This window comes from Camelina sativa, chromosome 11, assembly GCF_000633955.1.
Source record: "Camelina sativa cultivar DH55 chromosome 11, Cs, whole genome shotgun sequence".
Lineage (NCBI taxonomy): Eukaryota > Viridiplantae > Streptophyta > Magnoliopsida > Brassicales > Brassicaceae > Camelina > Camelina sativa.
The window spans coordinates 44,049,291-44,068,341 of record NC_025695.1 but is presented as its reverse complement, the minus strand read 5'-3'; the positions used below and the strand labels follow the sequence as shown (position 1 = coordinate 44,068,341).

At 37.1% G+C, this 19,051-nt stretch overlaps 4 protein-coding genes across 6 annotated transcripts in view; 3 read left to right on the top strand and 1 right to left on the bottom strand.

Annotated features, from left to right (window-relative positions):
- Positions 1-2,512, top strand: part of LOC104726261 (calcium-transporting ATPase 8, plasma membrane-type-like) — an 8,941-nt gene extending 6,429 nt beyond the window's left edge. For 2 of the 3 annotated variants that reach the window (XM_010445081.2, XM_019232894.1), the window contains exons 26-36: positions 41-132; positions 258-374; positions 469-567; positions 755-892; positions 985-1,085; positions 1,185-1,230; positions 1,318-1,452; positions 1,541-1,648; positions 1,747-1,838; positions 1,958-2,067; positions 2,189-2,512. In XM_010445081.2, coding sequence (XP_010443383.1) covers positions 41-132; positions 258-374; positions 469-567; positions 755-892; positions 985-1,085; positions 1,185-1,230; positions 1,318-1,452; positions 1,541-1,648; positions 1,747-1,838; positions 1,958-2,067; positions 2,189-2,199 — 1,049 coding nt within the window. In that variant the 3' untranslated portion in view covers positions 2,200-2,512. Of the gene's footprint in view, positions 1-5; positions 133-257; positions 375-468; positions 568-754; positions 893-984; positions 1,086-1,184; positions 1,231-1,317; positions 1,453-1,540; positions 1,649-1,746; positions 1,839-1,957; positions 2,068-2,188 lie in introns of all 3 variants that reach the window. The other variant, XM_019232895.1, reaches the window with a different exon arrangement.
- LOC104726259 (uncharacterized membrane protein At1g06890-like) lies at positions 3,085-5,628 on the top strand. The gene is made up of 7 exons (XM_010445080.2): positions 3,085-3,656; positions 3,834-3,994; positions 4,088-4,296; positions 4,398-4,491; positions 4,673-4,839; positions 4,933-5,103; positions 5,217-5,628. The coding sequence occupies exons 1-7, from the start codon at positions 3,566-3,568 to the stop codon at positions 5,506-5,508; spliced, it is 1,185 nt and encodes a 394-aa protein (XP_010443382.1). The 5' UTR covers positions 3,085-3,565; the 3' UTR covers positions 5,509-5,628.
- LOC104726258 (coatomer subunit beta-1-like) lies at positions 6,221-10,159 on the top strand. Its single transcript, XM_010445078.2, has 6 exons — positions 6,221-6,371; positions 6,688-8,757; positions 8,860-9,369; positions 9,450-9,535; positions 9,615-9,852; positions 9,964-10,159. Exons 2-5 carry the CDS (start codon positions 6,712-6,714, stop codon positions 9,820-9,822), a joined length of 2,850 nt encoding a protein of 949 aa, XP_010443380.1. The 5' UTR covers positions 6,221-6,371; positions 6,688-6,711; the 3' UTR covers positions 9,823-9,852; positions 9,964-10,159.
- LOC104726257 (auxin efflux carrier component 2) lies at positions 11,691-17,279 on the bottom strand. The gene is made up of 9 exons (XM_010445077.2): positions 16,950-17,279; positions 15,951-16,253; positions 13,695-14,139; positions 13,271-13,552; positions 12,826-13,108; positions 12,639-12,724; positions 12,372-12,529; positions 12,160-12,236; positions 11,691-12,025 (listed from the first exon to the last, which is right to left on the bottom strand). The coding sequence occupies exons 1-9, from the start codon at positions 17,217-17,219 to the stop codon at positions 11,959-11,961; spliced, it is 1,971 nt and encodes a 656-aa protein (XP_010443379.1). The 5' UTR covers positions 17,220-17,279; the 3' UTR covers positions 11,691-11,958.

Below are 19,051 nucleotides of genomic sequence, written 5' to 3'. Positions count from 1 at the left end.
GCCAGGGCTATTGCTTTAGAGTGTGGAATATTAACTTCAGATGCAGATGCCTCCGAGCCTACTCTCATTGAAGGAAAATCATTCCGTGCGATGACTGATGCAGAAAGGGACAAGATTAGTTCCAAAATCTCGGTACTGTTCACAACACTGCTTTTTCACCCAATACTCTCCCTGAACATCAGATACATCAGTTACTGTAATATGATATAGTAGCAACAGCCTAAACCGAAATTGACTTGGTTACTTCACATGTCTAGGTTATGGGCCGATCATCGCCCAATGACAAACTTTTGCTGGTACAATCTCTGAGAAGACAAGGACATGTTGTTGCTGTCACCGGAGATGGGACCAATGATGCCCCTGCATTACACGAGGTATAGAAAAAACAAAAGTTTCGCTTCCCCAAGTATTTAATCAGACAGCCGAACATTTTCTAATTGGTGTGGAACTTTTTGAGTGGATTTGCAGGCAGATATTGGTCTTGCTATGGGAATAGCAGGAACAGAAGTGGCTAAGGAGAGTTCGGACATCATCATCCTGGATGACAACTTTGCTTCAGTTGTCAAGGTATGCTCAAAATCACCTTTTTCCTCATTATAGATTCCTTCCTGGTCACAAGGTCTGCAAAGCACATAATCTACTTCATTACCCAAATTATTCCAGATATTGGGCATAATATCGAATGTGTTTCTTGCAATTAAATCTGATTATGCGGTATTCCAACCTTAAACTTGGGTGGGCTTTTACTATGTAGGTTGTTCGCTGGGGAAGATCAGTGTATGCCAACATTCAGAAATTCATCCAGTTTCAGCTCACAGTCAACGTTGCTGCTCTCATAATTAATGTCGTAGCTGCTATTTCAAGTGGTGACGTTCCACTTACCGCTGTGCAGGTTTGAGTTTCTGTTGCATTTAGCTCTTTTCTACTCTCTTTCTATGTATATCTAGTTTTGTTCTTACATTTGGCGTTTTCTTTATTATACAGCTTCTCTGGGTTAACCTCATAATGGACACTCTTGGAGCATTGGCTTTGGCTACTGAACCACCCACTGATCACCTCATGGGGAGGCCTCCAGTTGGCAGAAAGTACTGTTTTTGCTGCTTTTAGTTTCACATTCAAACTTGGTAAGACATTTGTTTTTTTTAGATATAGACTTATCGGTGTGCTTTGACTTCTTTATGCAGAGAACCTCTTATTACCAACATCATGTGGAGAAACTTGCTGATTCAGGTAAAATTTCAGTGCATAACTTTCTGATTATTGGAAATCACCCCCTAGTATAGATATTAATAGAAAGTTGCAATTTTAATCGTTCAGGCTATCTATCAAGTGAGTGTATTGTTAACACTCAATTTCCGAGGGATAAGCATACTTGGCCTGGAACATGAAGTGCCTGCACACGCCACCAGAGTGAAGAACACAATTATCTTCAACGCCTTTGTTCTCTGCCAAGTGAGTTGATTAAATCAGAGTCTTGTTTACCGTTTATAAAACCAGAATGTCAACCGTTTATGTTAAATCAAAACTATTTTGTTAACAGGCTTTCAATGAGTTTAATGCTCGTAAACCAGACGAGAAGAACATCTTCAAAGGTGTGATCAAGAATCGTCTCTTCATGGGTATAATAGTCATAACTCTCGTCCTCCAGGTAAATAATAATTCTGTCCAGCTTAAAAACATTGTAAATTACATTCCATAAACGCATTTTGTTCATTCCATAAAAACTGCCATGTTTTTTTTTGTCAGGTTATCATTGTTGAGTTCCTCGGTAAATTCGCTTCGACAACGAAACTTAACTGGAAACAATGGCTGATATGCGCTGCGATTGGTGTTATCAGGTCACTTTTATTATATATTCTTTACATATATATATATATGCCTGCTGGATACATATACAAGCAATGCTTGTCGAAAACATTACTAACGTGGTAGTTGAACCTTTGTTATTTTTGACCAGTTGGCCTCTTGCTTTGGTCGGGAAATTCATTCCGGTGCCTGCAGCTCCTTTAAGCAACAAGCTCTCAGCACTAAAATGCTGGGGCAAGAAGAAAAAGTCTAGTGGAGAAGGTAATATTAACTTACACAGCTTGTGATTATTAACTGAAAGTAAACATCATCAGAAAAGGCCGGTTTGGTTTAAAAGTAGGAGTAGGGACCGAAGTATTAATAAGTGTTGCTTTTGTGCCAGGTTCACTCTGATATGGAGGGCGGTCCTTCTATCTCTCTCTCTCAGATACTCGTGAGTTTGTCTTGCTACTCTTAGGACTAACAGAAAAAAAGGCGTTTGGTTTGGTATGGAATTTATTGATGATATTTTACGGAAGGCCCCAAAGTACAGTTTTCGGGTTTTGTTTGGTCGGGCAAATTCGGAATTCTGGTTTTTCTTTTTGGTTCTTTATTTTTGTAATATGATGATGATTGGATTACCACCTTTGGAATCACTACTGCTACTAGTAAAGTTTTTTTAACCAAGGAATCAAAGTCGGAAAGAATGGAAATCTTTATTTCTGTACCCCCTAGTTTTGTTCAAAAGAGCAAAGAACAAAAAATCTAACAATAAGCACACCTCAGAAGAAAGCAGTAAACTTAAAATATTTGTGTTAAAATCTTGTTTATCCATCATATGATATAATGTGCAATTGTTCCAAACCAACTTCAACAGGGCATATATATATACGCAGATTCTTAAAAAGTTACGATTGAAACGCAGTGGAGTGCGGAAATTCAAGTGTTACAGACCAATTTAAAACACACACCTTTTGAAAACCTGATGCAATGGTGTGGTTAATTAAATATAGTCGGTCCCATAGAGGGTGAAGAAGTGTAAACAAAAAAACGTAAAATAGGAGAAGTCCCACGTCTCAGAGAGATGTCGCCACGTCATAGACTGATTATCGGATACGGAAATCACTCAGTGAAAAAGCCAAAAGCTAAAAGTCCCACTCGGTCTTTGTCTTTCTGTCGACTAATTTTATTTTATTCTTATTTTGTTCCTCCGTCGACTATAAAAATAATTAATTTTTAGCTTTATCCATCCATATAAGAAAAAAAAAAAGAAACACGGAGAAAATAAATAAATACGCGTGAAAGAAAGAAAGAAAGAAAGAAAGAAGAAGAGGAGACTGTTGTACTGAGAGCGAGGAGTACAAGAAAAAGAGTGTTGTTGTTTGCCTAGAAAAAGAGTTTATTTATGGTGTCAGAGAGCCACAGAAGAAGACATTGTTGCCTCTGTTCGTTTTAAATGGTCGGTGAAGAACCGTGATTTGCTCAAATCAGGGATATTATTACTCTCTCTCTCTAATCCCCTTCAATCTCCATCTTCCCGTTATCTCCGCCACGTGTTTCTCTCTTTTTTTTGTCTCCTTCAATTCTTCACAAATCTTCTTCTCGCCTAATCTCACAAACGAACAATACTCAACCTACAATCTCTAACTCACACACCCTTCTTCGATTTTCCCCCTTTTTTTTTTTTTTTTTCCTTTTCTGCTATGTGGGTCATTGTTGCTTCTCTTACTCTTGGCTTATGAGTTTTTTCGAATCTGGAAAGCTTTGATAGAAGAAACCAATGTTACTGACACCTAAGATGTTTAGTTCTTGGCTTCGTAAAGATGTTAAGAAGATTCTCAAACGCAAAGACAGTGATGCTGGTGAAAAAGGTTTGGTTCCAAAATGCTTAAAACTTTACACTTCAATTCAATTCCATGACCTTTTGATTTTCGATTACTCTGTCCTTTTGCAAAGATCTGATTTTGATTTTGATTTCATAGTTTAGGGTTCGTTGAAAGACTTGATTTTTGAATTTTGTTTTGGTAACAATGGGGTTTCTGATTCAGGAAAAGCATTGGAGGACTTACGAGCTTCGTTATTTAACAGATTCCGTTCACCGGAAACTCCAAAGAGACAGCAACAACAACAACATCGTATCTGTGGCCCTACTGTTGCTCTCTCTTTCAATTTCATTGTTGCTATTAGCATTATCTTCATCAACAAATGGGTACTTACTTTTTTTGTTAACTAAACCAATCAATCTTCATTTTGTGTTAACTTCTACTTCAAAAAGTAATCAGCTTTTTTTTTTTTTTTTCAGGTGCTTAAAAACATAGGCTTTGAGTTTCCAGTGTTCCTCACATTCATTCACTATATTGTAGCTTATCTTTTAATGGCTCTTCTCAAATCTTTTTCCCTCCTCCCTGCTTCACCTCCTTCCACGAAATCATCATCTCTTCCGCTCTATACTCTTGGCATTGTAATGTCACTCTCTACAGGACTTGCTAATGTTAGCCTTAAGTATAACAGGTTCTTGAATATATCTCTCTTTATCTCCTTTGGTTTTCTTGTATTGCGCAGTCTCTCAAATCGTTACTTACCTCAGTTTTCTTCATTGTTTATGTTCCTAGTGTTGGATTCTACCAGATGGCGAAAATCGCTGTTACGCCTTCTATTGTCTTTGCTGAGTTCTTATGGTATGGAAAGAGAGTTTCTTTCATGAAGGTAAATGAGTCTTTCTTTGTCTCATACAAGTTAGTTCCAAATTAAAATCTGCACTTGTTTGGTACACAATTGGATTTGCAGTGATGCCATTAGGATTTAGGAATAGAGTTTGTAGAATTACTAAAAGGGATTAACTTTGGCATAGTGAGTAACCTTGCGGCTGATGATGTTTTTTTTTCAGGTGGTTTCACTTACAGTTGTATCTGTGGGAGTTGCGGTTGCAACTGTAACAGATTTACAGTTTAGTCTGTTTGGTGCTTGTGTGGCATTCGCATGGATCATACCGAGCGCAACTAACAAAATATTGTGGTCGAATATGCAACAACGAGAAAACTGGACTGCTTTAGCGTATGTGATTCAGATTCATCAGTTTTTAGTATCCCAACTCATTCATTCTTGCTGTATCGACATCTCTCAATACCATCTCTTTTTCTTATCCAGGTTGATGTGGAAAACAACACCAATCACTCTGTTGTTTTTAGTGTCTATGATTCCGTTCTTGGATCCACCAGGCGCTCTATCGTTCAACTGGAGCTTAGCCAACACATCCGCCATTCTTATTTCCGCTCTTCTTGGATTCTTTCTTCAATGGTCAGGAGCCTTAGCTCTCGGGTGAGTAAACATTTCCTATATTATAAGTGTGGTCAGTACATACAAGTTTCTTTTTTTTTGTTTGTTTAGTAATTGGTTACTTAAGTGTCTAGACTATGTCCATTTTTTTGCAGAGCAACTTCTGCAATTACGCATGTGGTTCTGGGACAATTCAAGACCTGTGTCCTCCTCCTTGGAAACTACTACATTTTCGGGTCAAATAGTGGTTATATTAGCGTTTGCGGTGCGTTTGTGGCGATTATGGGGACTTCGTTATATACTTACCTTAACACAAGAGGTCAATCTCTTAAAGCTTCGTCTTCTTCTTCTTCCTCTTCTTCGGCTCCTTTAGACAAGAAGTCAAGATTCAGTGATCTTAAGAATGATGACAAGAATCTTGAACCTTACGGCTCCGAAGCTGTCTAGTCTTAGTCTAACTTTGTAGTATAGTTTTGATTTCCACATTACATAGTTTTGATTCTAATTTTTAAACTTTTTTTTTTTTTTTGTGTTGATTCTTGTTTCATTTTTTTTTTCTAATTTCATCCCAGAAAAAAATAAACAACTTTTTGTATTGGCAACAAGTCTTTCAATTTTTTTTTTTGGTTTTCATTTGTATATATGTGCTGAATATATTTTGAAATTAAAGTGAAACTGTTTTGAAAACATTTTTTTGTTCTATAAACCAAAGTTCCATGAGTATTATAAAAGTCTTTTTGATCTGCCGTTTGATTAAAGAGATTGCATCTAGCGTTTCTATACGAGATACATAGTTCAGGTCATAAAAACATGAATTAAGTTGGATTAGTGTAATCAAGTTAATAGGAAATCAATAATCATCATTAGCATATATTGCATATAGATTATAGAGGTAGAGCTATTGTGGTCTTGTAGTAGTGTGTTCAAGGATAAAAAAGAACAAAGTTTAGAATAAAATTGGGCTTAGAAGAAAAAAAAAAATGTCATGAAATGATTATGGGCTTATGGGCCGACCAAGCAAATGGGTCGGGTTTTGCTGATAATTAAGTTTGTTTTGCTTTCTCCGGATTCGTGGGGTTACGTAATTAGTATTATTAACTATTAAGTAATAAATGTAATTATCTTTGAGTGATTTGGATTAGTGGTGAAGAAATTAAGCATATACATAAAATGGATGAATGGTCGACACTACAGAGTTAAAAATTTCACTTGTACGATCGTTTTCCCCGAGATCCAAAACTCTGTAAATCTCAAATCCACCCCTCCGATTCGCCACCGCATCTCCTCCTTCATCTCCCCCGTCATCTCCGGTTTGTCAATTTCTCTTTCTTTCCTTCTTCTTCCGTTCGCATTATAATTTTTTTTTGAATTTCCGGTTTGTGATCCGAATCTCTGGTGATCGATCCATTCGAATATGTTGTGATGATGATTGTTTGATTACGATTCGCCGATCGGATCTTCAGATCTATTTTGTTTATTTCAGCACCATTGTTTGAATGAAATCGTGAGATGAAATGCATACGATTTTCGGAACTCAATTCTATGGGTTCCTTTGTCTCTTAGATCTGTGCTTCATTTGGTACTTTTGAACTGAGATTAATCCTTTGCTTGACCAAAAAAAAACAGGAAGAAGAAAAAAAAAATAGAAGGATGGAGAAATCATGTACGCTGCTAATTCACTATGACAAAGCAACTCCTGCAGTAGCCAACGAGATCAAAGAAGCTCTCGAAGGAAACGGCGTAGAAGCCAAAATCGATGCATTGAAGAACGCCATCATGCTTTTGCTTAATGGTGAAACTTTGCCTCAGCTTTTCATCACTATCATCAGATACGTTTTGACCTCTCAGGACCACACCATCCAGAAGCTACTTATTCTTTACCTTGAGACTATTGAGAAAACCGATTCTAGAGGCAAAGTCTTACCTGAGATGATATTGGTATGTCAGGCTCTCATGAACAACCTTGAGCATCCCAACGAGTATATCCGTGGAGTCACCTTGCGGTTGCTTAGCCGGTTGAGAGAGACTGAAGTTGTGGAGCCTTTGATTCCGTCACTTTTGCAAAATCTTGAGCATCGCCATCCCTTTGTCCGTAGGAACGCTATTCTCGCTGTTATGTCCATATATAAGCTCCCACATGGTGATCAGCTCTTGGTAGATGCACCTGAGACCATTGAGAAGCTTCTCTCAACCGAACAGGATCCCTCTGCCAAAAGAAACGCGTTTCTTATGCTCTTCAATTGCGATCAAGACCGGGCGGTTAACTATCTTCTGACTAATGTTGATAAGGTTTCTGAGTGGAATGAATTGCTTCAGATGGTGGTTTTGGAATTAATCAAGAAGGTTTGTAGGACCAAGCCATCTGAGAAGGGGAAGTACATTAAGATTATTATAGCTTTGCTAAATGCACCCTCGTCTGCAGTTACTTATGAATGTGCCGGGACACTTGTTTCTCTGTCATCTGCTCCCACGGCTATCAGAGCAGCTGCCAACACTTACTGTCAGCTTCTTCTTTCTCAGAGTGACAACAATGTGAAGCTTATTGTGCTCGACAGGTTGAATGAGCTCAAAGCCTCTCATAGGGAGATCATGGTTGAGATGATCATGGATGTGCTAAGAGCACTCTCTAGCCCGAGTCTTGACATTCGCAAGAAGACACTTGATATTGTCCTTGAATTGATTACTCATCGGAATGTCAACGAGGTTGTGCAAACGTTGAAGAAAGAAGTTGTGAAGACACAAAGCGGAGAGCTTGAGAAGAATGGTGATTATAGACAGATGCTCGTCCAAGCCATTCACGCTTGTGCTGTCAAGTTCCCTGAAGTAGCAAGCGCTGTGGTACATCTTTTGATGGATTTCTTGGGTGACACTAATGTGGCTTCAGCTCTTGATGTGGCTGTCTTTGTCAGAGAGATCATTGAATCGAACCCGAAATTGAGGGTTTCAATCATAACTCGCTTGCTGGACACCTTCTATCAGATTCGAGCTGCAAAGGTTTTCCCTTTTGCGCTTTGGATTGTTGGGGAATATTGCCTATCACTCTCTGAAGTTAAGAGTGGCATAGCAACCATCAAGCAATGCCTCGGTGAGATGCCATTTTTCTCTGCTTCCGAAGAAGCAGAGTCAACTGATTCCTCAAACAAGACTCCGCAGAACACCGCTGCGATAGTTTCCTCTAGAAGACCTGCCATTCTTTCTGATGGAACTTATGCTACCCAAAGTGCTGCTTCTGAGACCGTATTCTCTCCATCTACAGTTGCTCAGGGATCATTGGCTTCTGGGAATTTGAGATCTCTTATCTTAACTGGTGATTTTTTCCTTGGCGCTGTGGTTGCTTGCACATTGACTAAACTTGTTCTCAGATTGGAGGAAGTGCAGTCATCCAAAACTGAGATTAACAGGGCGAAAACACAAACTTTACTCATCATGGTGTCTATGTTGCAACTAGGGCAATCTCATGTTGTTCCGCATTCAATTGATCCCGACTCTTATGAAAGGATTGTACTCTGCATAAAATTAATTTGCCACACAAGTGACGAGATGAAGAAGATATGGTTGGAATACTGTCGCCAGAGTTTTGTCAAAATGCTCTCCGAGAAACAGCTACGAGAACTTGAGGAACTTAAAGCCAAGGCCCAAATATCTAACGCTCAACCTGATGATCTCATTGATTTCTTCCATCTGAAGAGTAGAAAGGTATTGAAATCCCAACATTGTTATCTTTTCATATATACACCATCGTAGCATTATCTTATTGTTGGTCTGACTCTGGATGTACTTGTGAAAATTCTCTCTCAGGGTATGAGTCTACTTGAGTTAGAAGACCAAGTACAAGACGACCTAAAACGTGCAACCGGTGAATTCACCAAGGACGAAAATGATGCAAACAAGCTTAACCGCATTCTTCAACTCACAGGATTCAGCGATTCAGTCTATGCAGAAGCATACGTGACAGTCCATCACTATGACATAGTCCTTGATGTCACTGTTATTAACCGTACCAAAGAAACCCTCCAGAATCTGTGTTTGGAATTGGCCACCATGGGAGATCTAAAGCTTGTCGAACGTCCTCAGAATTACACACTTGCACCTGAGTCACAGAAGAAGATAAAAGCCAACATCAAGGTTTCCTCTACTGAAACTGGGGTCATATTCGGGAACATTGTCTACGAAACTTCAAATGTCACGGAACGAAACGTTGTGGTCCTTAATGACATACACATTGATATCATGGATTATATCTCTCCTGCTGTGTGTTCAGATTCTGCATTCAGATCCATGTGGGCAGAATTCGAATGGGAAAATAAGGTATAAGCAAACCGCAATTTTCCTTCTTACTTGAAGCTATGTTTTGATAAATCGAACTGAATCTGGTGTTTTGTTTCCAGGTGGCTGTAAATACCATGATTCAAGACGAGAAAGAGTTTCTTGATCACATTATCAAATCAACAAACATGAAGTGCCTCACTCCAACGTAAGTTCCGCTTCTACTTGGTCTCCGTTATTATTAAGCTTGCGGTTTTCTCACTTGGTTATTCCTTTGTTTATTGCAGATCTGTGTTAGAAGGCGACTGCGGGTTCCTCTCAGCTAACTTATACGCCAAGAGTGTGTTTGGCGAAGACGCTTTGGTGAATGTGAGTATCGAGAAACAAAGCGATGAAAAGCTTAGCGGTTACATAAGGATTCGAAGCAAGACACAAGGGATTGCTCTTAGTCTTGGAGATAAGATTACTCTAAAGCAAAAAGGGAAAAGTAGCTAAATACCATTAATCCCTCTCTTTTAAGTTCAGGTACTCTTTCACATTCATTAATCTTGAAGCTGCCAAATAGTGAAACTGCTTATGTTAGTTTCAGACTCAGTGTCTTGTTCTCAGACAAATGTGTTTATCCAAATCTTTCAGGTTCAGAGCAACAACAATACTTGCGAATTCGAGTTTTCTCTTTTGTTTGTTTGTTTTATGAGCAGCAATTTTATGACAGGAAATTTCGATTATTATAATGAGGAAGAATAAGGTGTATGGACGGATAATGTTTTTAAAATTTGGGATTTGTGTCTTTTCATATTTAGTAAAAGTTTGATCAATTTTGATGCACTAAGGATCAAATAGCATGTTAGTAGATACTGATCATATATATAGCTAATATCTGCTTCAGTAAGCGCAACCTATAGCTGTTGCGTTTTATAAAATTTGGCTCCAATTTTTGTGAACGATCCAAAGCATCAAAATCGAAATTTTATTTATGTAAGTTTGTGATTAACAAAATCTGATAAATTTTAGAAAACTGGACAATTCTAAATTAGAGCTAGACTAATATCCATAGTAGTATACACAAGTTACAGTACTTATAATTTGCCCAGGAAACAATATGCGTCCAAATGAAATAGTTCCTTCACTGTTTCACAATGTGGTGACTATAAAAGTGCTTGTGATCATATCAACGTCAAACAGTATGAACATTAATTTGTGTTATACAAGTTAAGATTCACGAATCCAAAAATATATATATATATATATATATATATATATAGCTTTTAAAGACACTAAAATAATAAGTTGCCTAGAGAGACAAGAGCTGTCACTGAGCAAATGTTGTCTCCTACTCAATGCACAAAAACTTCTGTAAACTTCAAAAAACATTATAAATATGTTATTCTCTTACGCATTTAAACAAATAATAGATATTTTTACGTGTGAAAGATATATATAAGATCTATTGTCAGATAAGTCAGAAAGTCATGACAAACTATATAATAGTATAGCGAGAAGAATTGTTATTGAATTTCATGTGTTGTTGTTCGTTCAATGTACGTTCCGACCAGAGAGCGAGTTCCAACGTCTATCTCATCGTTTTGATACCCCACGTGATCGTTTTCACGTTATACAGTCAACTCCTCCAGAGGCAAGCCCATATTTTTTACGCTGTTGTTAGATCAGAGATACATAATCAATTTGTCGAACACTTATCAGCATTTATCTTCCTAGTTCCTTACTCAATCAATCGTCTAGATCAGGTGCTTCCGATTTGAAAGAATGGATAACATGAGCTGTTATGTATTCCGGAGGTTTATGCATCCAAACACACCAATTTTTCTCTGTATCAATCCAACAACCATCCGTGTAATATCTTATTGGTGACACAATTATGTTGTTGGATATACTTTTAGTAGTCACCTCTCTCATACACACATTATATCAGTTTTCACGTATATATCGCCGCATCTAAATTTTATAAATATGTTGTTTTTAATGTTCTATATAGGTGAAATAAAATATATAAAGATTTCCTTGTTCTTTACTCAATCAAAATGCGACTACCTTCAAGGCTTCAAGTGAATATTACGTTCATTTTTTTGGTAAAAGACAACTTCACAATCACAGACATACAAAAATAAAACAAATAAATGAATTTAAAGGTCAAATTTGGAAGGATTAGTGCACTTGATCCAAAACAAAATAAAATTTTTGTCTAGAGATTTAGAAAAGCACAAGATCGAATCTAAACACACTTTGCGCGATCTAGTAATATGATTGAAATATTAGTGTTATTTAATAACATGTTTCACGACCATCTATAAATAGAAAAACAAAAAAAATCAATTAAAATTTTGTATAATTGTACGCGCACATCCCAAAAATTTAATAAATGTAAACGAAACTTACAGAGAGTATCACGTACATGCATGTGCATATAAATTATACAAAGTTATCTAAAATTTCGACTATCATCATATGCTATAATTTAATTAATGCAAACATTGCTTGTCCATCCACCTAAGCCTGACCTGGAATTAGTCTTTTCTTGTTCTTGTGTTTTTTTCTTTTTTGAAAAGAAAAAAAGAAACCTCACCTTTGGTCGTATCGCCTTTGATTTGCTAATACGTTTTTGACTATAACTTAAAGCCCCAAAAGAACGTAGTAGAGTACAGTTACAGGCAAGGCAACTAGCATTCCGAATATAACCCTGCCAAATAAAACAAGCATAAAGTTTAAAATTCAAAATATCAATTTTTTTTGCTTCTAATTCTAAATATGAAAATATATATTTAGAAGTCGTGCAACTTTCAAAAAGAGAAAAACATAAAAATAATAACTTACGCAGTGCTGAGGATATCAGGATGGACGTTATATTCCTTGGCGAAAACAAAAGGAACGATTCCTTGAGGAAGAGCAGCCTTCAATAATACAAAATTTTCTTATCAATAATTGTGTATGTATAATATGTTCTTTAAGAAACGTTCAACATCACTAGTACTAAAGCATCAATTGTAAGTTAAACTGAAATATAATAAGACTAAAAAGTAATTTACCTGAACGATGGCGATATGGAGGAGATCGCCTCGAATACCAATTGCGATTGAGGTGGCTGCGATCACGGCCGGTCCGGTCAAGAACCTTACTGCCATCGCAAACACGGCTACTGATTTTCCGCACGCAATAATCTTTGGTTGCAATGCCATAAATAGACCTATATATATATCACCAATTAAAAAACATAATATAATTAGCAAAAAAAAAAAAAATCAGAGTCTTGGAACTAAAATGTATATTGTAATTTATATGAAGAGGAACTATACCAAGACTAAACATAGCCATTCCAAGACCTGCATCAGATAATATCGAAATCGACCCACTCATTATAGTTGGCATCTTTATATTCCACCTGTCCCATAAAATATGATCAAACATTAAGCAATTGACCAAGAAACATTTTGCTACTTTTATATATGTTATGTGATGTATAATTGTAAACTATTCACTTACTTGTAGGAGACAAGAGACCAAGCAAGGCCAAAGAGACTAGAGTAAGTGTTAGGGTTTCGAATAAGCTTTCTCCAGACCATTATGAGTATAAGTCTTGTCATCACGCTGGCCGGCGGCATCTGCTGTTTCCTCGGACCAGGACCACCGTCTTCAACGTCACCGCCTTTTTTGCCCATGTAAGGTGACGAAGTTACCCCTGACTTCCCTTCGTTATTACCGTCTTGGTCCATCTCCACATGCCCTTTTCTTCCCGGTGTCATGTTCTCTATCAGATTCTGCATCGCTGTCACCATCAAATACAATAAATTTTAATATAATAAACTTAATTGACTATATATGATCGTTCCTCGAAAAAAATATTCACCGATTGACTTTAGTATTTTATATTTTTACAAAAAGTACAAAAATATTTTTAGTATGAATTAAAAATTGAAGATTAGTGAACCTTTGGAAGCGAGGTTGTCCTGAGGAGGAGGAGGAAGAGGAGCTTTAGGGTCGGTAGATAAATCGGTGGAGGCACCTCTGGTCATAGCGTTCCTCGCGTTGGCTTCCGACACTGGAGAAGCACTCGAACTCCACACGAACATGTTCATCTCTTTGTTTTGTCCTCCTCCAGTACCAACTCCGCCTCCACCGCTTCCTCCGCCACCACTTTCCTTTTTCTTCACTCCAGCTGCTCCGCTCGTTGACCCCGTGAACATCGGGTTCGGTGGTGGGTACGACGGAACTGACCATAATTACAAAATATTTTTTAAAAAAATTACAATTATAGTGCAACCAAACAATAATGAAATAGTCACAAGTTTATTTTTCTCCTAGCTATAGTAACATAGATATATAAAAGCAAAATAAATAAATAAATGTCATACCACTATTATTGTTGTATAACTCGCCACTCATACTTCTCCCTCCTCTTCCTCCTTTCTTTGCCGTCTTCATAACTTCTTCATCAAAATTTGACGTTCTTGGCGTCACTCCTTTAGAAGACTGAAGTGAGTAAACATCTCCACCGGGACCAGCTCCTGCACCACCATAGCTATTGGTGTAACCGTGACGAGGGCTCGGAGCTTTGCTTGCGTTAAACATTGCGTAGAAATCTGTCTGGTTAAAGCTCGAAGCTCTAGGCGTCGGCTCTCGTGATGACTGGACAGAGTAAATCTCCACGCCTGTGAGATTTGAAGCTCTCGGCGTTATCATGGAGGAGTTAAGACCTCCGCCGTGAGATTTGTTGAACGATGAGATCATTGATGAGGCGGCGCTTGATCTTCGGACCACCACGTGGAGCTTTCCGTCGTCACCTATCTCCGCATCGGTCTGATTAAAGAGAAAAATCATATTTTCAGGAGATGAAGTAATTTAAACCGGATATAACTAACCGGTATTATAAAAAAGGTCTGTTTCATAGTTATAAGTTCTGCATGATATTTACAAAAACTTGTGACTAAGCTATAAAATTAATATGAAACGGATCGAATATTCAAACCTGGAGGGGTTCACGGCCATTAAGAGAGATAACATCAGAATCAACTCTGAAGGAAGTAATTGAACCGGCCGTTTCCGGGAACTGCTCGGAGATGAGAAGCTTAGCGCCACGGAACTCAAACAAGAAGAGCATTAGAGTATACCATATGATGCTCTGAAGCACCACGATTTGCACCATTAAGTTGCCGGAGAAGTCCCCGTACATAGCACGAAGCAATGGGATTCCCATAACCAACGTGTTCGGTAGTGTTGATAGTGAGAAGAGCGTTATCATCCATTCTAGGCTTCCCCTGCGGCTGAACGCCTGAATTCATATCACAATATACTCATCAGTGATTCAGTATATCTACAAACAGGAGAATATGTGCATGTGTAAGTTTGTTTAGAGAAATATAACTAGCTTTATAACTCTAAGGCTTAGCTAGTTATGTGAGGTTTGAATTATAGACTTAGGCGGGTAGATTCGAACCACGTACTCTCAATTTACAATAATAAGCTCTTCAGACTGTTGGACCACACTATAAATTGATTACTTATGTTTCTGATAAATCATTAATTTTAGATCTAAAGACTAGATATTAAGAATAAGTGTCATCAAAACCTGGTAGCAATTCAGGAAAACTATAAACTAAACATAAAGAACATCAAAAGAGATAAACCATACAAAACTATTCACAAAATAAGTTGACCACACCAAAAACGGTTTAGTTCAAAATATTAGAGAAATTTAATTTTGTGATCCTAAATTCGAATTTGGATACAAGACTTATTTCAAGTACTCGAATACTAGTTTTGCTATTTGATAAATAAAAGATCTAGCTACCCGTGTTAAATCATAAATTACCTAGTAGTATTATACAACACAATTTCTATAACCAAATAATACATCTAGTAAAAAGATGTTTAACACACAAAAATGAAAACAGACTATGTGCTGATAAGTTCCCTTAACTATATATGTAAGATATGATGCATTGAGAGGTTACTATAAGAGACGGGCCTGCCAAAGAAAGAGTGCGGCGAGGATAACGACTTTCTGAAGAGAATCGGCGGCGAGGAAGTGGTAGTTCATGGCATAAGGATCATTNGCCGTCTTCATAACTTCTTCATCAAAATTTGACGTTCTTGGCGTCACTCCTTTAGAAGACTGAAGTGAGTAAACATCTCCACCGGGACCAGCTCCAGCACCACCGTAGCTATTGGTGTAACCGTGACGAGGGCTCGGAGCTTTGCTTGCGTTAAACATTGCGTAGAAATCTGTCTGGTTAAAGCTCGAAGCTCTAGGCGTCGGCTCTCGTGATGACTGGACAGAGTAAATCTCCACGCCTGTGAGATTTGAAGCTCTCGGCGTTATCATGGAGGAGTTAAGACCTCCGCCGTGAGATTTGTTGAACGATGAGATCATTGATGAGGCGGCGCTTGATCTTCGGACCACCACGTGGAGCTTTCCGTCGTCACCTATCTCCGCATCGGTCTGATTAAAGAGAAAAATCATATTTTCAGGAGATGAAGTAATTTAAACCGGATATAACTAACCGGTATTATAAAAAAGGTCTGTTTCATAGTTATAAGTTCTGCATGATATTTACAAAAACTTGTGACTAAGCTATAAAATTAATATGAAACGGATCGAATATTCAAACCTGGAGGGGTTCACGGCCATTAAGAGAGATAACATCAGAATCAACTCTGAAGGAAGTAATTGAACCGGCCGTTTCCGGGAACTGCTCGGAGATGAGAAGCTTAGCGCCACGGAACTCAAACAAGAAGAGCATTAGAGTATACCATATGATGCTCTGAAGCACCACGATTTGCACCATTAAGTTGCCGGAGAAGTCCCCGTACATAGCACGAAGCAATGGGATTCCCATAACCAACGTGTTCGGTAGTGTTGATAGTGAGAAGAGCGTTATCATCCATTCTAGGCTTCCCCTGCGGCTGAACGCCTGAATTCATATCACAATATACTCATCAGTGATTCAGTATATCTACAAACAGGAGAATATGTGCATGTGTAAGTTTGTTTAGAGAAATATAACTAGCTTTATAACTCTAAGGCTTAGCTAGTTATGTGAGGTTTGAATTATAGACTTAGGCGGGTAGATTCGAACCACGTACTCTCAATTTACAATAATAAGCTCTTCAGACTGTTGGACCACACTATAAATTGATTACTTATGTTTCTGATAAATCATTAATTTTAGATCTAAAGACTAGATATTAAGAATAAGTGTCATCAAAACCTGGTAGCAATTCAGGAAAACTATAAACTAAACATAAAGAACATCAAAAGAGATAAACCATACAAAACTATTCACAAAATAAGTTGACCACACCAAAAACGGTTTAGTTCAAAATATTAGAGAAATTTAATTTTGTGATCCTAAATTCGAATTTGGATACAAGACTTATTTCAAGTACTCGAATACTAGTTTTGCTATTTGATAAATAAAAGATCTAGCTACCCGTGTTAAATCATAAATTACCTAGTAGTATTATACAACACAATTTCTATAACCAAATAATACATCTAGTAAAAAGATGTTTAACACACAAAAATGAAAACAGACTATGTGCTGATAAGTTCCCTTAACTATATATGTAAGATATGATGCATTGAGAGGTTACTATAAGAGACGGGCCTGCCAAAGAAAGAGTGCGGCGAGTATAACGACTTTCTGAAGAGAATCGGCGGCGAGGAAGTGGTAGTTCATGGCATAAGGATCATTGGAGGAGATGAAATGGAAAGAGAGGAGAGGAACCGCAAAAACCGCAACGAACCGGTTTATACCGGAGCACTGGTCCGGAGTGAATATGCCCCACCACCGTACCGAACCGTAGGCTAGTATCATAGCTACGTACAGCGGCACCATGGCCGCTAGTACGTCGTACATATCTTTGCCGGTGATCATTTTGATTTATTTTCCGACAAAAGAGAAGAAAATATTATAGATGGAGAGAGAGAAAGAAAAGTGTTCGTGGTATAACGTATTTATGGAGGAGGAAGTGAAGTGAAGTTCATTTAGACGATATTAATTAATGTTGTTTGTGTTAAAATAATGGGATTCGTGTTCAAACATTGAATTATAGCTAAATGGATTGTTTGACATTTGATTACTAGTATTAAAGAAGATATAAGCCACAACGTATTTTCGATATTTTTTGAATGGACAACAAACCGTAGTAATATGAACTGGATTATAAAATGATTATGACAAATACAAGTGTTACATGATACTTAACATTTTTTTGTTATGACAAATACAAGTGTTACATGATACTTAACATTTTTTTGTTAATATAGATATATGTTGCAAAATGTAAATATTCCACGAGATCATATATAAACAGAACTGCATCAAAAACATTATATAGATTACTCAAATCATATAATATGACATAGTATTTTTTCTACTCTATATACTTTTTTAAAAAATTGTTAAAGAGTAGTATATATTTTGTACCTCAAATGTAATCTCTGTTATTTTTCTTTTAAAACAAGAAAGAAGCCCTTCTTGATTGATTATGGAGAAAGAAAATGAAACAGAGAATCTTGTCTTGGGATGAGGAAGTTTGGTTTACCTTCTGTCCCGAGGTCTTATATATTATTTGATGTGAACTTAAATGCTTCGGAAGATTAGTAATATTTACACACAAATGTTAGATTCAAAATATCTATAGAGTTTAGAGATAATTGGATGGATCCACTTATACGTGTAAACACCACTTTTCAATATTTTCCACACACAAGTTTCTTATAAATATATGGTAAATTTTAGATAGATTTTATTATAATAGAAGAAAGCAAAAACGATTTTTGTGTAAGCTACTGAGACGGCGAAGGTTGATGGAAATGCACATGGTTTTGAGAGCATCTTGTTACATTTTCTGAGCGATCTGCGGTTCCTGTAAAGATCTGATTTTTAATCAGGAAACAAACAATTTGTAATTATTCATTAATTTATTTACAACTTTACCACTCTAACTAATAGTATAACGTGATTTTATTTCATTTGATCTCTTATTAATGATTTCTTATTAGTTACAGTCAAAAGAGGAAAGACATTGGCAATTGGACCGGATGAATAAATAACTAGCCTCCCTTCCATATTTTAGCTGTCGTATGTTCATATTGCGCCTGGGTCTACGTATTCATCACGCCGCATGATTGGGCCCGATGGACCTAGAACAAAGTACCGAATCACATGCATACAATCATAGAAGTTTGCAAATTGCACGTAAGCTTATTATTTAAGGCCAATGTCCTCTGTTTCTTGACTCTGCTTTTTATTTTCAGGACATCTAGTATTTATTTCCCTTTTACTTTTCTTACGAGAAACATGTCAATAAGTTGTTCAGGATATTTCGTGTTTGACAAAACCAATTCTGTCAGATGTGATTATAGATTTGGTTGTTCACCGCATTGTTCACTGGCTTATCACAAGGAAGATAAAGGAAATAACAATTTACTTCATAAGCAGCTTGAGAAATCAGAGAAACAATAACAGAATCATTCATGTATATAACTTGTTCTCGTTTGGTAATATAGCTCTTGTAACACAACTTTTTCCTTTTTACTAATACACTTCACATTTTATCCCAACAAAAGAAAAACAATTTCTCCATGTTAGTTGTCTAAGATTTAGCAATTCGATCATTTCGATTTTCCAATTTGTTTCATCTTGTCATAACTTAAAAGAAACAAAAAAAAAACACAAAAAGTGAGACATACTTGATAAATTGT

Coding starts and splice junctions, on each gene's coding strand:
- LOC104726259 (XM_010445080.2), top strand. CDS start 3,566: ATGTTACTGACACCTAAGATGTTTAGTTCTTGGCTTCGTAAAGATGTT. Junction 3,995..4,087: donor TTATCTTCATCAACAAATGG/GTACTTACTTTT, acceptor TTTTTTTTTCAG/GTGCTTAAAAACATAGGCTT. Junction 4,840..4,932: donor GAAAACTGGACTGCTTTAGC/GTATGTGATTCA, acceptor TTTCTTATCCAG/GTTGATGTGGAAAACAACAC.
- LOC104726258 (XM_010445078.2), top strand. CDS start 6,712: ATGGAGAAATCATGTACGCTGCTAATTCACTATGACAAAGCAACTCCT. Junction 8,758..8,859: donor TCCATCTGAAGAGTAGAAAG/GTATTGAAATCC, acceptor ATTCTCTCTCAG/GGTATGAGTCTACTTGAGTT. Junction 9,536..9,614: donor ATGAAGTGCCTCACTCCAAC/GTAAGTTCCGCT, acceptor TGTTTATTGCAG/ATCTGTGTTAGAAGGCGACT.
- LOC104726257 (XM_010445077.2), bottom strand. CDS start 17,219: ATGATCACCGGCAAAGATATGTACGACGTACTAGCGGCCATGGTGCCG. Junction 13,109..13,270: donor GGACAACCTCGCTTCCAAAG/GTTCACTAATCT, acceptor TGATGGTGACAG/CGATGCAGAATCTGATAGAG. Junction 12,237..12,371: donor TCCATATCGCCATCGTTCAG/GTAAATTACTTT, acceptor GTATTATTGAAG/GCTGCTCTTCCTCAAGGAAT.